Source organism: Ictidomys tridecemlineatus, chromosome 1, assembly GCF_052094955.1.
Source record: "Ictidomys tridecemlineatus isolate mIctTri1 chromosome 1, mIctTri1.hap1, whole genome shotgun sequence".
Lineage (NCBI taxonomy): Eukaryota > Metazoa > Chordata > Mammalia > Rodentia > Sciuridae > Ictidomys > Ictidomys tridecemlineatus.
The window spans coordinates 45,811,848-45,828,346 of record NC_135477.1 but is presented as its reverse complement, the minus strand read 5'-3'; the positions used below and the strand labels follow the sequence as shown (position 1 = coordinate 45,828,346).

The following is a 16,499-nucleotide window of genomic DNA, read 5'->3' as shown; positions in this document are numbered from 1 at the left end:
TCACTCCATTTAATAAGTTTCCCAGGAGATTCCTAAGAAGCCAGCCTTCAACCAGCACCTACTCCAAGCCAGTCCAATTGGACAAGCCAAGGTCAAAGTCCTGTTGTGTAACTTGTAAGGCAGGTGGCTTCGGAGGGGGCACCCACATCCTCTGAGTCCAGGGTCATCATTTATAAAACAAGAGTAGTTACATTAATATAAACAGTATAGGATGGTTATGAGGATAAATGAGAAAATGTAGACGAAAGGTTAGATATGATTTTGTATTTGCTTAAAGTAGCTTCTGGTTTTAGAACAAAGCCACCTCTCTTGGTCACACACAAAGTGCAGTTCAAAGGCTGATACTGAGAAGTCAAAGTAGACAGATGATGTGAGTCTCATCAGGTACCAAGAGGGTATCACTGGGCTGGAATTTTTTTTTTTTTTTTTGGTACCAGGGATTGAACTCAGGAGCACTTAACCACTGAGTCACATCCCCAGTTCTTTTTCATATTTTACTTAGAGATAGGGTCTCACTGAGTTGCTTGGGGCCTCACTAAATTGCTGAGGCTATCTTTGAACTCGAGATCCTTCTGCCTCAGTCTCCCGAGCCACTAGGAATACAGGCATGTGCCACTGCACCCAGCTGGGCTTGAAATTTTTAAGACAGTAGCTTTGAGGGTCTTCTGCCCCTCCTGCCTTCCCTCCAGTTCCTTTCTGTTCTCTTGGAAAATGACCTTGAATTTTACCTACTTATCTGGCCTCTTATCTTTTCACAGACAGACTGAGAAAACTCCAAGCTCTCCTGTGCAGTGATCCCACCCCACAAAGTGGCATTCTGCCAGCCCAGGGGAAGAACAAATTTATTTCTTTTCATGCTTTAAGACATTATTGGCCGCATATTGTTTTAGTGCAGCACATAATTACAGAAACTGCTCTGAAAACCTGTATATTTTATCTGTGCTTTATTATACCCAGAATATTCTCCAATTCTTTTTCTTCTCCATGAGCCAGCCTAAAATATATTTTGGCGTCCTTTATGTCATCTTGAAATTGAATAGCCAATTCTTACAGTAATGAAAATACTTATGCGCCAGCCGGGTGATATACAACACTACACTCTAATTACGGCTGTGCTTTAATTAACCTGAATTGAAGAGTGTTATCATTAAACTGCTGGTAACTTTGAGTTATGGCTTTTCTTTAATTTAAAGTAGAAAACACAGATAATTAAGCCTCCAGATAATCAAATGCTTGAGGAGAGCTTCAATGTTTTGGGATGTTCCTAAATCTCATTAAATGTCCTTTCTTTATTGATTAGTTCCACCTCTGCTGTATCATTGCATTAAGGAATAATAGCACTAAGTTGAACACATTCTCACTCACATCAGAAGTGGGCTTTTTTTTTTTTTTTTTTTTTTTGATTCTGGAAGCTTTACTAAACAAACACCCGATTCTCTGATAGCAGGGTAGGTCTGAGCGATTTTCTCCTCCTTGGGACATCTTCTAAATGTGAAAATCAATCAAGGGAAATATTCGGGCACCACTGCATCCACCTGTGCCTGACTCTTGAGCCAGTGCTGAAGGCCAGTGAAGTTTCACACCATGCACAGGTCAGGGTAGACAAGATCACATGTGCACAGTGCCAGGCCTGGATCGTTGATGTTGCCCAGGCCTGTTGAAGACATCGGGAGGGGGCAGATGGTACATCCTCTTTGTTATAACACATGAGAGCCAGTCATCATTTTGTAGAAATGCAGATCCTATATGGTTACAGTGGACTTTCAAGAGGGGCCATAAATCCAATTGTTGTGTGAAATACCACTTGTTAAAAAAATTATTGGCCACAAGCCTGTAAGAAATTAAACATTGTAGGGCAACTATCTCAGTTCAATGCACCTCATGAGAATCCCAGTTAGTGCCTCTAGCGAAGGCAGTCCTTACCCTTCTTGTTAGTCTTAAAATGAACTGACTCAGATTTCAGGGGCAGAATAAGAGAGGCAAAAAAGCAGGAAGACCCAGGGGGGTTTTGCAGAATCACTGGTGTCAGACACACACACACGGCAATGGCCAAGAAAGAGGGTTTCAAGTCTCCCAAGCCTATACCCCCAACTCTATGGGGCCCTTCCCTTGGCCTTGGCAGCTCTGCTAAGGCCACATTAGACATATATAAATATATGATATTTCAGTTTCCTTTTTATAAAACCAGTTCTAAGTCCAGGCTTCTGGTCTTTCCAATGCAGGCTGAGCTCCGAGGAGAAGAAACCTCAGCATCCAGGACCCAGTGCCTCTGAATGGTTAACTTCTTCCCAAGGCAGAAAGAGAAATAGCTCTCAAAGAAAGGAGCAAGCGGGAGTTACAATAGGGCATCCATTTTCAGAAAATAACTCCTTCCGAATCAATTACCTATTCACTTTTCCAGTCCATTTAACATTTAAACTTTCGCTTAGAGACAGGGTGAGAAATTTCAGTAAACAGCCAAACCATTTTGGAGTGCTTAGGGTCTGGGCCAGGCACTGGCAGAATGCACCTGCTGCGTCCGCTGACAAGAGTCTCCAGGTAAACATGGCCAAGCAACCAAGCGCTCCAACCCCTCCCTGCTGCGTAGGGAATGGAAGATGATGAAACGATAAACCCCAAACCCTCTGGACTTCCCTTTATTGGGAGGGTGCTCAGTCTTGTTCTGGCACCTTCAGACCTCCCTTTCCAAAAGATGGATTTGGTTTGTAAATTGACAGGGAGGGCAAGAAAATGGCTTTTCTTCCTCAGCCCAATGGGTTCTCGAATCCCCCATTTCTTCCCAGGTTTTATCAGTGAGGCAGAGATCATCGATCCATGACTAAGTTGTCAAAAGATCAGGCTAAGCATCTCCGTATTCTCAGGGCTTTTATGTTTTTACAGGGAACAAAGTCCCTGTTTGGCTTGAACCCAATACCTGAGATGCTAAGTGGGGAAACTGAAGCATTGTCATGGCTTGTGGGGTCCACCTGGAGCTCCTGAAGCTAGGTCATCTCTTCACCTGCAGAGGCTTCTTCAAGGCCTCTTTTTATATATTTGGTTCCACGTTTCCTCAGTAAATAGTGAAATCACTTTGAAAAATTTTATTTCAGTAGCTTCTCTCATGTCTCTATAATTTGACTTGATTAGAAGACAGATTCAAATCCCTTAATCCAGGGGCTGGCAAGATTTGTTTTTGCACTATTAAAATCAGAGAGGGTTGGGGGTGTAGCTTAGTGGTAGAGCACATGCTGAGCATGTGTTAGGTCCTGGGTTCAATCCCTAGGACCAAAAAAATAAAATAAAATCAGAGAGAAAAGTGTTCATGCTACCCTTCATACATATGCCTACATCACAGGAGTACAATTTGAGATAAACAGATTAATTGCAGTTCCTGAGTCAGTACAAATGACAGATCCAAGTTCCAGATTCTCAGGTCTGGAGGCCAGGGGAAACCCCAAGGCAGGGACCATGTACTGACCCATGTTCCCATTCATCATCATATAGGACTTAGCACAGAGTATCCCCTCAATAATTGCCAAGTGACCCAACTGTGCTGGGCAAAGATGAGTGACTTTCTATGAGGGGCACATTAAATATCCCTGAGAGCTAAGGAATACCCAGTCAACAGTCACTTACTCACAAACAGTAGGGAAGGACAGACCCACGAAGGCACTGGAGAGATATTCTGTGTACATTTCATTGGACACTCCTTCCAAGTAGTATTTCTGCCATGTGTCTTCCTCAATCTGAAGGAGAACACAGGAAGAGAGTTTACAATATGACTGCAGACTGCAAAGGAAGTGAGTACAGCCTGTGGCAAACAAATGAAATGCATTGGTTAGATGACCATGACGTCAGCAATCAGAAACAAAACCACAGTACCCATGCAGTGACCCTGAACCCAAGGACTTGAAAGATATCCCCTTTAAAGTACAGTTTCTTTCTTTCTTTTTTTTAACCCATATGATTTCTAAAGGTGTGGCAACATGGGCACTCACCCACAATAATGATAGACAAGTCAACTAATACAAGTATTTTGGAGAGCGATTTTAAAATAGGTTTCAAAGTTTGTAAAAGCATGTACTCTCTTACACAGCAATTATACCTTAAAGTATTCACAGCAAAGAAATAAATATACAAATACAGAAAGCTATGCACAAGAATACCCTATATATTGTATAGAAGCATACTATACAATGGAATACTCAGAATCAATTAAAATATGATAAAAATGGGCAATTGTATAGTAATTTTATAAAAATGAACATTACAAAATGTGTATAATCTGATCCTTTAAAAAAAAAACTTTATAGTCAACAGAACACTTGTAAAGACACAGAAAAAAAAATCTGGAAATTTTTATACAAAAATACTAACAATGATCTCTGAATGCGAGAATAACAATTTTTTTCCTTAGATTTCTATATCATCTGAAGGCTTTTACAATGGGTGTGTATATATTACAACAAAACAATACATTCCTACTCTGGAAAATACAATTTTGCAGGTCCTACCTGGAATGTCACAATGAGTAAAATGTTTCAGAAAGCTCTTGCTCCAAATGTCACTAAAATAAGTATTTTCTTTTTTTCCCCAACTAACAAGTTCAACCTGTTTTCCCAACAACCCTATTCATGCTATGCATTTCTGGAAGGATTTTACATTGGATTCAATTTTGTTTTGACTCATTTGTTTGTTTGTTTTGTGTGTGTGTGTGTGTGTGGCGCTGGGGATCCAACCCAGGACTTCATGCACGTGACAATCACTCTACCACTGAGTCTCATTCCCAGCCTCATCAGGATCAATCTTTAAAAAACAGGAGTCACAAGAATGCTGGGGGAGCTGAGGGATGCCAGGGGCTCCCCCTGCAGGCAGACAGGCTGTATGACCTGAGCTGCTGCCTCCCAGGCTTTCCTTCCTGTGAAGGTTAGGTAAGAGGAAGATGAGAGGAAGCCGCCCAGGCAACAGGAATCGGCTCTTTCTAATTTCTGGTTCTGTTTTTGTGTTCAAAGGCATCTTGCCTGTGGCTGATTGGTCAGTTAACCTGGAGAAATGAAACATTTGAATTTGAAGGAGACACAGAAACCATGGGAAAGAGGACAGCCGTGATCTATTTGGTGATGCCAGGGCATTCAAAAGTCAAGAACAAAATCAGAAATAAACTGAAAGCTCCCTGCCTCCAGACAATTTGTCTCCTCAGGATCAGCCTAAGTATAATTAGGTTAGGTAGGTTAAGGCTGAGCTGCTCCTAATACATGAGACACAGGCGACACAGGGCTGCCCAGTATGTGCTGGTCATCTGCCCCTGATTTTCCCCAAAGTGGACACCTTCAGAAAACTAGTCACTCGACCATTTCTACTGCTAAGTAGAAAGATCATAAAAATTAACTGTCATGTGTTCATGAACTAAGCATGAGCTTTTTAATTTCTCCAAATCTAAAATCCCAACAAATTTCTTCAAATAAAAAATATTGCTAATTTTAACTAATCTGAAGAAAGCCTAGTGTGCATTAATAAAAATTTTGAAAAACAGAACTTTTTGGAAACCATGTTGTCATAATTCATTTCATTGGCAAATAGGATACTACAGGAAATGTTGCTACTTATAAATCCTCAAGTAGAGCTTTACAGGTGGATAATATTCCTAACGTATAAGAATTTAGCCAACTCCTTCAGCAGAGACATTTCTTTTATAGTATGTCATTTATGTTTTAATTTAAATATTACAACCAATTTTCAAAAATAATGAAAATATGAACCTTTATGTTAATTGTTCCTGATTGCTGGTGATCATCTGAAGTTATTATGGTTTTAACCTGGTTCCTTTAATTATGGTCAGTATTTTCATGCCCCTATGTTGCAACAGAGTTATTCTTTACAATAAATTTTACTGTAGGTTAATCACTAAATTTTTAAATAACTAGAAACAGATTCTTTATAAGGCAATTATATTATTCATGTTTGTTTTGAAAATTAACAAAAAATCATTTCATTGCTTTATTCCTTCAGCAAATGTTTATTGAACAAATTATGTATTTTAGTACTTTCTCTAGTTGCTGATGAAATCTTATTTTAAACTGGCATTTATTTTTCCATATTTTCCCTTTTGCTGGAAAAAAGCAGCAGACATGTCTAGCTAAGATGTATCTGACCACACATATTTGACTCCTACTGATTCTTCCGAATCTTTTTTTCGTACACATTCATTGCCCTTCCGGCTCATCTGAAATGCTTGAGGACTAAAAGTCAAATAACTGGAAGAAGTACACAGATCATTCTGTAAGATAAAATGCCTCTTTCACATCTATATGTAGACTCTCAGAGGGTATCTGCAATGCTATACTAGCTATACTATCAACTGTGCACATGCTAACAAATTTAAGCACATTGTTTTAGCTCTGCTTAAAATTTCTCCAACTTTCACACTATTTCTACGTAGAAAGCCAACCCTTTTTTGAGGTTTTTCGAGGGAGGCATTCTACACACACTCAGAAGTACAAAATTGCTATATACATATCTTCTCAAGACACATAGTTGGGAATACAAAATGGTTCAACTGCTATGGAAAAACAGATTGGTGGTTCCTCAAAGAACTAAAGACAATTACCATATGATCACCAGCTCCACTCATAGATATATAAGCAAAAGAACTAGAAGTAGGATCTCAAAGCCTTATGTGATTACCCACGCTTTTAGCAGCATAATTCATAATAGCTGAGCAGTGGAAGCAGCCCAAGGGAGTCTGAATGGATGAAGGAACAAGCAAAATGTGGTCCATACTTGCAATGAAATATTATTCAGCCTTGATCAGGAGGGAAATTCTGATGCCTGCTACAACATGGATAAAATCTGGTGGTATTATGCTACTGAAATACCCAAGTCCTCAAAAGACACATACTTTATAATTCCACTTAGTTGAGGTTCCCAGAATGGCCAAATTCATGGAAGCAGAATGTACAAAGGTGTTTGCAGGGTGGGATTGGGGCATGAGGAGTCACTGTACCACTGGTAGAAAGCATCAGTTTTGCAAGATCAAAGAGCTCTGGCGGTGTATGGAGGTGATGGTCACCCAACAATGGGAACACATATAATACCATAGAACTGTATGCTTAAAAATAGTTAGGATGGTTAATTTTATGTTCATGTGCATTTTACCACAATTTAAAAGTGTTAAAATCCATATGTGTAATGTGGAAGCAGAAGAATTAGTAATTATAATTATCACTGAGACCCTTTAATCCTTAAAGGGAAGAATGACAAGTTATACTAGAGCAAGGTCAGGATTAGGACAGTCACATCAAGAGAGTCAGGAGGGAGGACCAGCTTTCTGACCCTGTAGTGCAATGTCAGGAAAAGGGACCCAGGAAAAGGGACTCCAACTTTCATACCCATGCAAAAACTTTAATCATCCTCTCCTATCAAAGTTCATCTTTCTAGGACTCAAGCATGGTGTCTTCAACTTACTTTGGAAAAGCAAAAGCAACAGTGAGCTTTCCCCTTCCTTCTGTCAATGCACTCTTAGGATAGGAATAGTGGGTGTAAATTATGCTGAATTTCAAACCTTGTGCTTAATACGAAGAAAATGACAGTGAACAAAAAAAAAAATCTGGGGAGACTGGAGGGAGTTATTTGCATTAGGATTCCACTTCCACAGATGATAAAACGGAGGCACTCAGAGGTGAGTCACCTACTGAAGGTCACAAAGCCAATCAGTGGTACAAACAAGTATCAGAGTTCATGCACTCAAGAGAGATGTCCAGGGAAGAGGGGGATGACAGGAAAAATTTGCCAAATCCAGGTGCCTAAGGGAGAAATACCAGACCAGAAGTTCATCAAGGGCTCAAAAGCTGAGACCCTGGAGCCTTGCCAATGGCGGTGAGAGGTGGACAAGGACTACTATTGATTTCAAGCTCAGCCAAAAGGGTCCTTCAGGCTTCCTTGCAGAGGATAAAAGCATCATTTCTATTATATAAAATGGAACCATCCCAGCCTATAACTTCTTTCTGAAAATAGTACATGCTGTTCCCCACATTTGTGTTGTCAATGTATTTTTAACTGTAATGTGAAGACACACTTCCCAGCAGAAAAATGAAGGAATGGGACCAAAATGACTTAGGGAAAGGTGCCAAAATTAATTTGCCAGCCATTCAGCAATCAGTCAAAGGCAAAGCATTTCCTGAGGCAGCAATTTATCCTCTGGCTGTCACATCAAACCCCAGCTGTTTTAGAAGGGCGCCTAGCAAGGAGGAGCAGCTGATGTGCTTCGGGTTCTTATTCATCAAACACACAGAATTGTCAGTGAGCGAAGGGAATTGAGCCATTGGGTTAGTTTGTCTACCCCTCTCTTGGTTTTATTTATCTACCCTTCATTACCTAATTTTTCAACCAGTCTAGTTGAACCTCCCAAGCAAATGGTTTTACACCAATCCATGGGCAACACAGCTCCACCATCAAATGCACCGTCCAACTGGAAACACCAGCCTTGGCTCCTGGAAAGTCACGCCTTCCTGATCCCAGGTTCTGCATGTGCTTCTAATGAGAGCACAGTAATGATGCCTTTTATTTTTTATGTTTCCTGTGATTAGAGTGAAACTGTGTTTCTCTAATGCTAACAGCCTGATGAATGTGAAAAATTCAACCTTCCTGGCTGAGATCTGTTATAGCTACTATGATTTCTGTTCCCAGTAAAGAGTCTGAATAACTGTGTTGATTACAGCCAAATAATTTTGCAAAAAGTCCATCCTTAGCTCTGGAACCATCTAAATAATTCCAAAGATTATCATATATATACCAATCCTAATTTAATTGAAAATAATACACTGTTTCAATCCAAATATGTGTTATAGTATGCCCATCAAAAGAGAAGTACTAAAAGAAATTATAAAAACCAATGATGATCACATTAAGAGATGCAATAGATGGGTCATAAAACCTATTCACTAATGCTACCCCAAACTGGTAGTAGTATCAGCAAACGTTGAATGCATTTACTATTTTGTAAAAATTTATCTGAATTATCAGCAAACAGCGTTCCTTTAAGGGATGAGGCTTTTAAATCATGAGTGCTTAATCATAATTAATTAGCCACATACAAATGAGTATCTGTACCTATAAACTATAAAATTATACATGGTTACTGTGCTTTAAAAGTGACAGTCTAAGCAGAGCCCAGTGACATGAACTGACCAACATTATCTTGGGGCCTATAAAAACGTATTTATTCTGCCAAAAAAGACACAGCACCACAGAACATGTCAAGCCCCCAATGACAATAATAAAGATGGAATTGGAATTTATGGGCTCTCAGCTGACAAGTGTGTGGGCTTGTTACTAAAACAAGTGGGGTCGGGTATACCCATTTCTGTACAGCATGCGCAGCCACGGGAAAAAGTCTCACAAATGCTACACTTCTCATCTCTTGCTGGAGAGAACAATGTCAAGAGCGACAAGGTGTTAAGAGCACTTTACCATTGAGTTCCTCGAATTCTCTCTTCTGTTTCCCTTTATGTTACAAAGCCAATGAGCTTGCCATAGCTCTGATCAAAGGGCTTGTGGTTATCTCCTTCTCCACCCCTTCTTAGCTTCCATGCCTTCAGTACCATTACAAAATACTAAAAGCAACTCATACAAATAAAATTCTCAATAGGTTAATCTTGCTCACTGAGGTCCAAGAAGGTGCTGTGCTCCCTGCACAGCTTTCTGGGGTAGAGGGAGTTGTGACAAAGCAGAGGAAGAAAGCAGAGGCAAATGGTTATTTGTACCTTTCCAGAATGTACTTCTTCTCTGTGCCAAACTGCTTATCAATGCTGTAATTCCTGGACGTGGTCTTGGGTTAGGCAGCCTTTCTGAGAGTAGCAATGGATTTCAGAGACTTCATAACAATTTGGCATTCCATAATTATGGCCAATTTTAGATTGCATTTTCCAGAATGTGTGAATAGGATGAAAGGATCTCAGATTTTTCCAAAGGTTTCAGAACAATGTCAATTAAAACAAATTATTTGAGATTTGACAGAATGCCAGATAACTGGTTGCTTCAGCACTGAATGAATAAATAAACAACTCCAAAGATTAATTTGGGGATAAACTTGAGCCAAATCTCTTACTCTCAGACAAGTGGGCTGCAGACTATCAAATGAGATTTCTTCCACCAGACATTATGAAAAAAAAATTAAAAATCAGCCTGCATGAGGTGTTCAGAGAGAAATTAACACACCACACCACATGCAAAAGAATTAAAATGCATGTCATTTTCCCCACTACATTACCTCAACCCAGACTTTGTCTGGAGAGACACAGAATGTCATGGAGACTGAAGATAAAGGAAAGGTTAGCAGAAAGAGGGACATGTGAACTTTTTAAAAAGAGTAATTACCTAGAAGTTATTTAAGAGAGTGTTACCTCTCTGACAGGAAACTGGTACTTTTTCTCAATATGTAAAAGCCTTTTTTTACCCTCTTTTTTTTTTCTATTCAAGGAAGAAAAGGTACTTTTGCTTAAGAGATGTCTAATCTTCTTAAAGACTGAACTACTCCCTATCGGACCAAATAGGAAAATTTGGTTTTGCAATGTTGCTCATAGTTAAGAATGTCTTCACTTGTGCCTCAGATAATAAATTTCTTTTATTTACTTTTTTTTTTTTTTTTGGTGGTCTGGGGATTGAACCTAGGGCCTTGTATATGCAAGGCAAAGCCCTCTATCAACTGAACTATATCCTAAGCCCCAAGTTTCTTAAAATACCTCTTGAAGAATTCTAATATGGGTGGTGTGAGCCTGAAGTGAAAGTTCTCATGCAGACACCTGCCTCCTCCATCCATCCATCCAGAGCACAGACAGTTCAGCCCTGCATCCCAAACTTTCCAGGACAGTGCTCCCAACCCCTGAGATGAGGAATCAGGGTTTTGATTGTTTCTGATATCCACTATTTTGGAGAACCAAGCTATTGTAAAATCAAATAAAAATGAATTTATAAAAAAAGAAATGAAAAGGTAAGACATGCAATGCACAAGGCCAACATTTTTATCATTAGATTCAAGCAACATAAAATTAATCTGTCAAATTGCTTTAAAGTTTTTCTTTTAATTTCATGTACTTATCTCCTCTCAAGTAAGTAATAAACAGTTCCCAGCATTCATCTTTGGACCATGGACCACAGTTGGAACTTTTCTGGTCTTTAGTATGGAGCCATTCTATCTTTCAAACCTTACTTCCCATAATTTCCCCTAAGTTTCCTAAAAATAGAATTATTCTCAACTAAGATTTCACAAGGTAAACTTGGCAGAATTAACCAGCAGGTATTACCTGGAACAAAACCTAATGGAGAAGGAGTTCTGTTTTGTCCCTAACTAGGATTTAGATTATTTTGAAAGCACACATTTTTATCTTAATCTGTACTGCCTGGAACAGAGTATGGTACCTAGTAATAATACTTTTGAATGAATGAAATAAATTTGGACAGTACTGGATTTAACAAAGCAAACTGCATTTTCAATTTTATTGTATTTTTTTTAGTGCAATGCTCCTTAGAACTTTTAACATGCTAATATGAACTCTATGTCTACAAGGAGAAAACTGTTCACTAAATCTCTTATTTCAAGGAGCCACACATGGACATGGGAAATGCTTATCTAAAAGTTTCTTACCCCTGATTTCCCATGCTGGTATTCTTGTTCTCCTCCACCTTCTATTAGAAATATGTTTACGTACATTTTCAGTTGTCAAAACCTTTTGTGTGAAGTTGAAATCATATGCCACCTCATTTCTCCAACTTGAGGTGCTCCACCCTACTTTAATGGGAATATGAATTGCACAACTCTAGGGAAGGCACAAGGGCTCAATGAGACAATCTGTATGGAATGCTTAAAACAGTACCCAGCACAAAACAAATGCTCAGTATGTGGAAGTGAACATCGGCCACCATTAGAGCACTTAATTCTTCCGACAAATGCAAAAAAGCAAAACTCAGAACAGAAGTTACTCCTTTGTTCAACTGTAAGCTCTTTAAGAGAAAATCTGTCTTGTTCAACTCTGGCTTCTAAAACAAGCAGCAAAGAACTTTGCAAATAGGAGGTGCTCAATTAATACTTGCTGAGTTGAACTAAGCTAGAGAAAACTGGAGAAAGACACAAACAAGCAAGCACATTTTTTTCCAAGCTTCTAATCATAAGAAAGCATGCATAACATTTAGTGTTGGAGCATGAAATGAACCAATTTTTGCCTCTGAATACTGGAAAATTCTGCACTCTTAGGAACTAACAGGGAGCATACATAATTAGGTCATTTTCAAACATCCCAGAAAACTTCTTACTATGAACAAACATTTTCTGGGAAATTTTGTCATCACAGAATATCTTGTTAACTTACGGTTTTCTAAATTCTCAAGGCAGTAACTTGGAGACTTGAGTTGGAAAGCAGAACTCTCAGGAAAAGGTGCACATCTCCAATCTAGAATGCTTCATCCTGCTGGCCTCCTACTTCCACCCCCTTAGAAAGTAGCCCCTTCTCCCTATCTCAGCCCATGATGTTTTCCCCAGCTGACTAAGCTCCTCTTTGTCTTCTTGCCTTCCCTTTTCCAATTCCAATGTCAAGTCAAACAAAAATTGCGGAGGAAATAGACTAAGCCCAGCAAAGGCTATATTTGGCCATTTCATTATCCTAAATTTTAAAATTGAGGCCCAAACCAACTGCTGATCTTCTTTTTTGTTTTGTTTTGTTTTATTTAAACATGGAAAAGAGGGAAGGAGTTAGAAAAGAATGTTTGAATCAGCACAGGAATTATAAATTTGCTTTTGATGACACAAACCACTCAAGAGTTACATATGCCTTTGAGGAATCTTCAGTATTTGAGATGGTTTGGTGAGAACCCATCCAATTTCTTACCAGGGGATGTAGCTGAGGTTTCACCTAAAAGTCCTCTGACACCCTGAGTCCTGTGCTTCCTAAACTTTGATGGACATGTATGTTACTCAAGAGAACTTGGGAGAAGGAAGTTTCTGGTGCAATAATCCAGGGATGGCGTCTAAGATGCTGCTAATCAGTTCCCAGAGGATGCCTACGCTGCCCACGCAGGGACCACACTTTGAGTAGCAAGGAGCTCTTCCTATGGACAGGGAAGAACAAGTAGTCTCCATTATGCCTCTGGGGATCAGTGAATGAAGGGAATCCAATTCAGCCTAAAGAATTTGAGTTAGAGATGAAAATGAATGTTTTCCATGAAGTATTGCTAAATATCAGAGCCAGTTACAGAGAAGGCTTGTAGATAATTAGGCACAAGATGGGTATCCAAGTGTTTGGGTTGTTGTGGTAATTAGTCTAAACCATATTTCAGGGGTCCAGATTTATCTACTTAGTTTCTCTCCATTGATCCAATGACCCCAATAATAGCTTCATCTCCATTTGAATGTGTGCTGTGTAGATACAGAAGCAATATAGCATGCATGTATTTAATTCAATTAAAAATAAAGTTTAAGGAAATGACCCTGATTTGCATCCCTAATTTCTATTCAACTTTCCCATTTTAGGATACACTATTGAGTGTGAGGACAAAAACACTTGCCAACTCAGACCCATTTTAGTGACAGCAGATTCTGGATACTTATGTCTCCTATCGCTGTACAATATGGCCTAATAAAGTCGAGCCAAAGAGACTAGATTTCATTTCGAAGCAAAGGGTTTGGTCATAAACTTTTGCTTTCTGGCTGAACAGAGCCATTCCAGCCTCAAGCATAAATTCTGCTAGTTTTAGGTATCTGGGTGATTGGGAAGCCAAATGGGTTATTTGTGAGCCAGGTATCAAAGGCAGAGGCAAGCAGTTTATTGTGTATTCATTGTTATCTGGACAATCTCTTGCCAGTTAGAGAATATTTTCACAGGAAGTTAGAAATGACTTCAGAAATTCCCCTCTGCGGCTTCCTAGAGTGGATCTGAGGCCTCATCAAAAAGACATTTGGTTCAGCGATTGGAAGTGGGCAGCCTATAAATTGCTGAGGTATTTAGCTGGACTCAGCAGTTTCCTTTTCCATGGCAGGGTGACCACAACCCTGAGTGCTCACTTAGTACAGTAGCAGGCAGGAAAGAACTTAAGCACACACAGACTCTGGGTTCAAATCTCGGCTTCACCATGTGTCCCTGGGCCAAACTGCACAACTTCTCTAAGCTTTAATCCCTTTACCTGTAGAATAAGGGCAATAGTACCTCTCTAGGGAGAGAGCCCGAATGAGGTGATGCATGTGAGTGCTAAGCTTAGTGGTGCCTGGAAATATTCATGACATGCATGTGTCAGATATTCGCATGGTACAGTCAGAGTAAAAGATGGCATTTACCGAGTGTGCTCCTTGCAGGTGTTCTATAAATGTCAGCTGTCATTATGGGTACTGAATCGATAACGATGATGATGACAAAGATATATATCTACTGTTCAGACAAAGGAACAAAAGCCCATTAGATGTTGGTCTTGTGATTCATGGCTGGACCATCGCTGATTACCAAATGGTCTTCCAGATGGAAAAGAAACACCAAGAAGTTTAAGTGTGTCTCTCCAAAGATAGCTTTATTCTATGGAACTCCTCCCCAGCCTCTATGGACCTTTCTCATGGCACCCTTGGCCTCTACTGTCGCAGTAATTGAATCCTGGCCCCGATTTGCAAACTGAACTCAGCTAAAGAAAAGCCTTGCAGACAAGCAAAACCTTTTAGAAAGCTAGGTAGAAAGTATTGGTTACTGTCTTCTCCTATCAGTGACCCAATCCTAGCATGTTACACTTGAACATGCCTCCTGAGAGAAAGGGACTCCTCCTCCCTGCCCCCTTCTAAATGGCTTATCAAAGTATTCCAACTGATCACAAACTTTATGCTCTCTGGGAGGAGATCTGGGGGGGTATGTTTTCCTGTTCCTTGTTCCATTTCTAGGAAGGTGGGAGCACTCATCATGGATCAGTACACTCAGAAAACTGCTGGCCCTCATCCTGTAATTGGCACAGGATGAGATGAGCAGGAAGACTCAGTACTCCTGAAGATTCTGTTTGGGCAGACAGGGTTCTCTCTGCCCCCAGGCTCTGGCAACCCACCAGTAGTTTAAGCTGAGAATACATTTGAATCCATGGGGCAGGACGTGGGAGTTTGCTCTCCTTCTGAGTTGTCTGCAGGTAACTCATTCCAACACACAGCTATTCTCCTTGGAGTCACCCCACCGCAGGGCTCTGTCCTGAGCACAGCTGTGCCTGCTTGCTGGAATCTCATTAGCATATGAGAAAGGAGAGTCAGCACATCCCCACTGGTGGCAGAGGCCTGGGGGAAAGTGGGACAGATGCACCCATCTCTCACCTATTTGTGCCGATAAAATCATCTGGCCTTGAGGCGGTGGAGGGCTTAACAGAAAAGCTGAGGGGACTGGGGAACAAGTGTCATTTAGGCTGATGAACAATGCTGCTACCTTGGAAAATGTATTCAGTCAGGAAATTCTGCTGACTCCAGATCTTACCACCAAAAATTCCAAGGACCTCCCCCAACATCAGTCATCTCCAAAAACATTGGCAACACAGAAATACAAGCACTACAGGTAGGGTTGCCTGTATGCCACCCTGGAGGACATGGTTTTGTATCAGGCTTATTATTCTGTCTTCTATCAGTGACCCAATCCTAGTCCAGTCTAAAGTCTCATCACAGGTACAAACAGAAGCAGTGCTTCCACTCTCTCATGAAAGGAATAAAGAAAGAAATTAAAGACCAAGGGTTAGATGCTTTCATATACTGTTAATCTTCCCAACAATCTCTAAACTCTTTTTTTTTTTTAATGCAGGTAATGCACAGAGAGGTAGAGTAACCTGCCCAAAGTCTTCCAGAAAACCATGTCAAATCTTACAGTTGTCCCCACCCCATCCTCCCATCCACTATACAACCACACAACTCCCATCATACTTTGCGGGGGTGTGGGAACAGGAAGGGAGAGGGCTGTGGTAGGGAATTTGTATAACACCATGTTCCACAAGTATGAATGGAGAGGGGAAATGACAATCGCACTCATGAATGACCAAGTCCAATCACAATTAGCTTGGGATACCTAATCCTACTCTGAAAGGGGCACCAAATACTCCTCTTTCACTGGTTCTTTCCTCACTAGTATATTTAAGAAGGGGAAAAAAAAATACCCAACCACTGAAGGACATGGCCTTTCAATGCCAAACTTTAGCTAAAACAAGAAAGCAACAAAAACTCCTTAAGAAATGATTCCTATTTTGTCACAGTCTAGGAAAAGAAGGTGATTAAATCCATTGTCCTAAACAACAATGCTGTAAATATGGAGGATAAGAATAAACACTGACTTCTGCAGGCAGAGTGACAGCAAAGAGCTTTTTGCACAAGATCAGTGGGCACAGAGATGTATGTTACTCCTCAGAGGACAGAGATACCCTATCTACTGACAGGATGTGGGGGAAGGAGGAAGCAATATCCCTCACTCATATGTCAATTAATTCCATCTACTTCCTGTCCCTTCGTGCACAAGGTATACAGCTCTCCAGACAGG

The 16,499-nt window shown here is 40.2% G+C and overlaps 1 protein-coding gene across 35 annotated transcripts in view; it reads right to left on the bottom strand.

Annotated features, from left to right (window-relative positions):
* The window catches only part of Kcnma1 (potassium calcium-activated channel subfamily M alpha 1), a 708,132-nt gene that overhangs the window by 153,626 nt on the left and 538,007 nt on the right, over positions 1-16,499 (bottom strand). For all 35 annotated transcript variants that reach the window (XM_078039512.1, XM_078039502.1, XM_078039518.1 and 32 more), the window contains one exon: positions 3,616-3,725. In XM_078039512.1, coding sequence (XP_077895638.1) covers positions 3,616-3,725 — 110 coding nt within the window. The remainder of the gene's footprint in view (positions 1-3,615; positions 3,726-16,499) is intronic.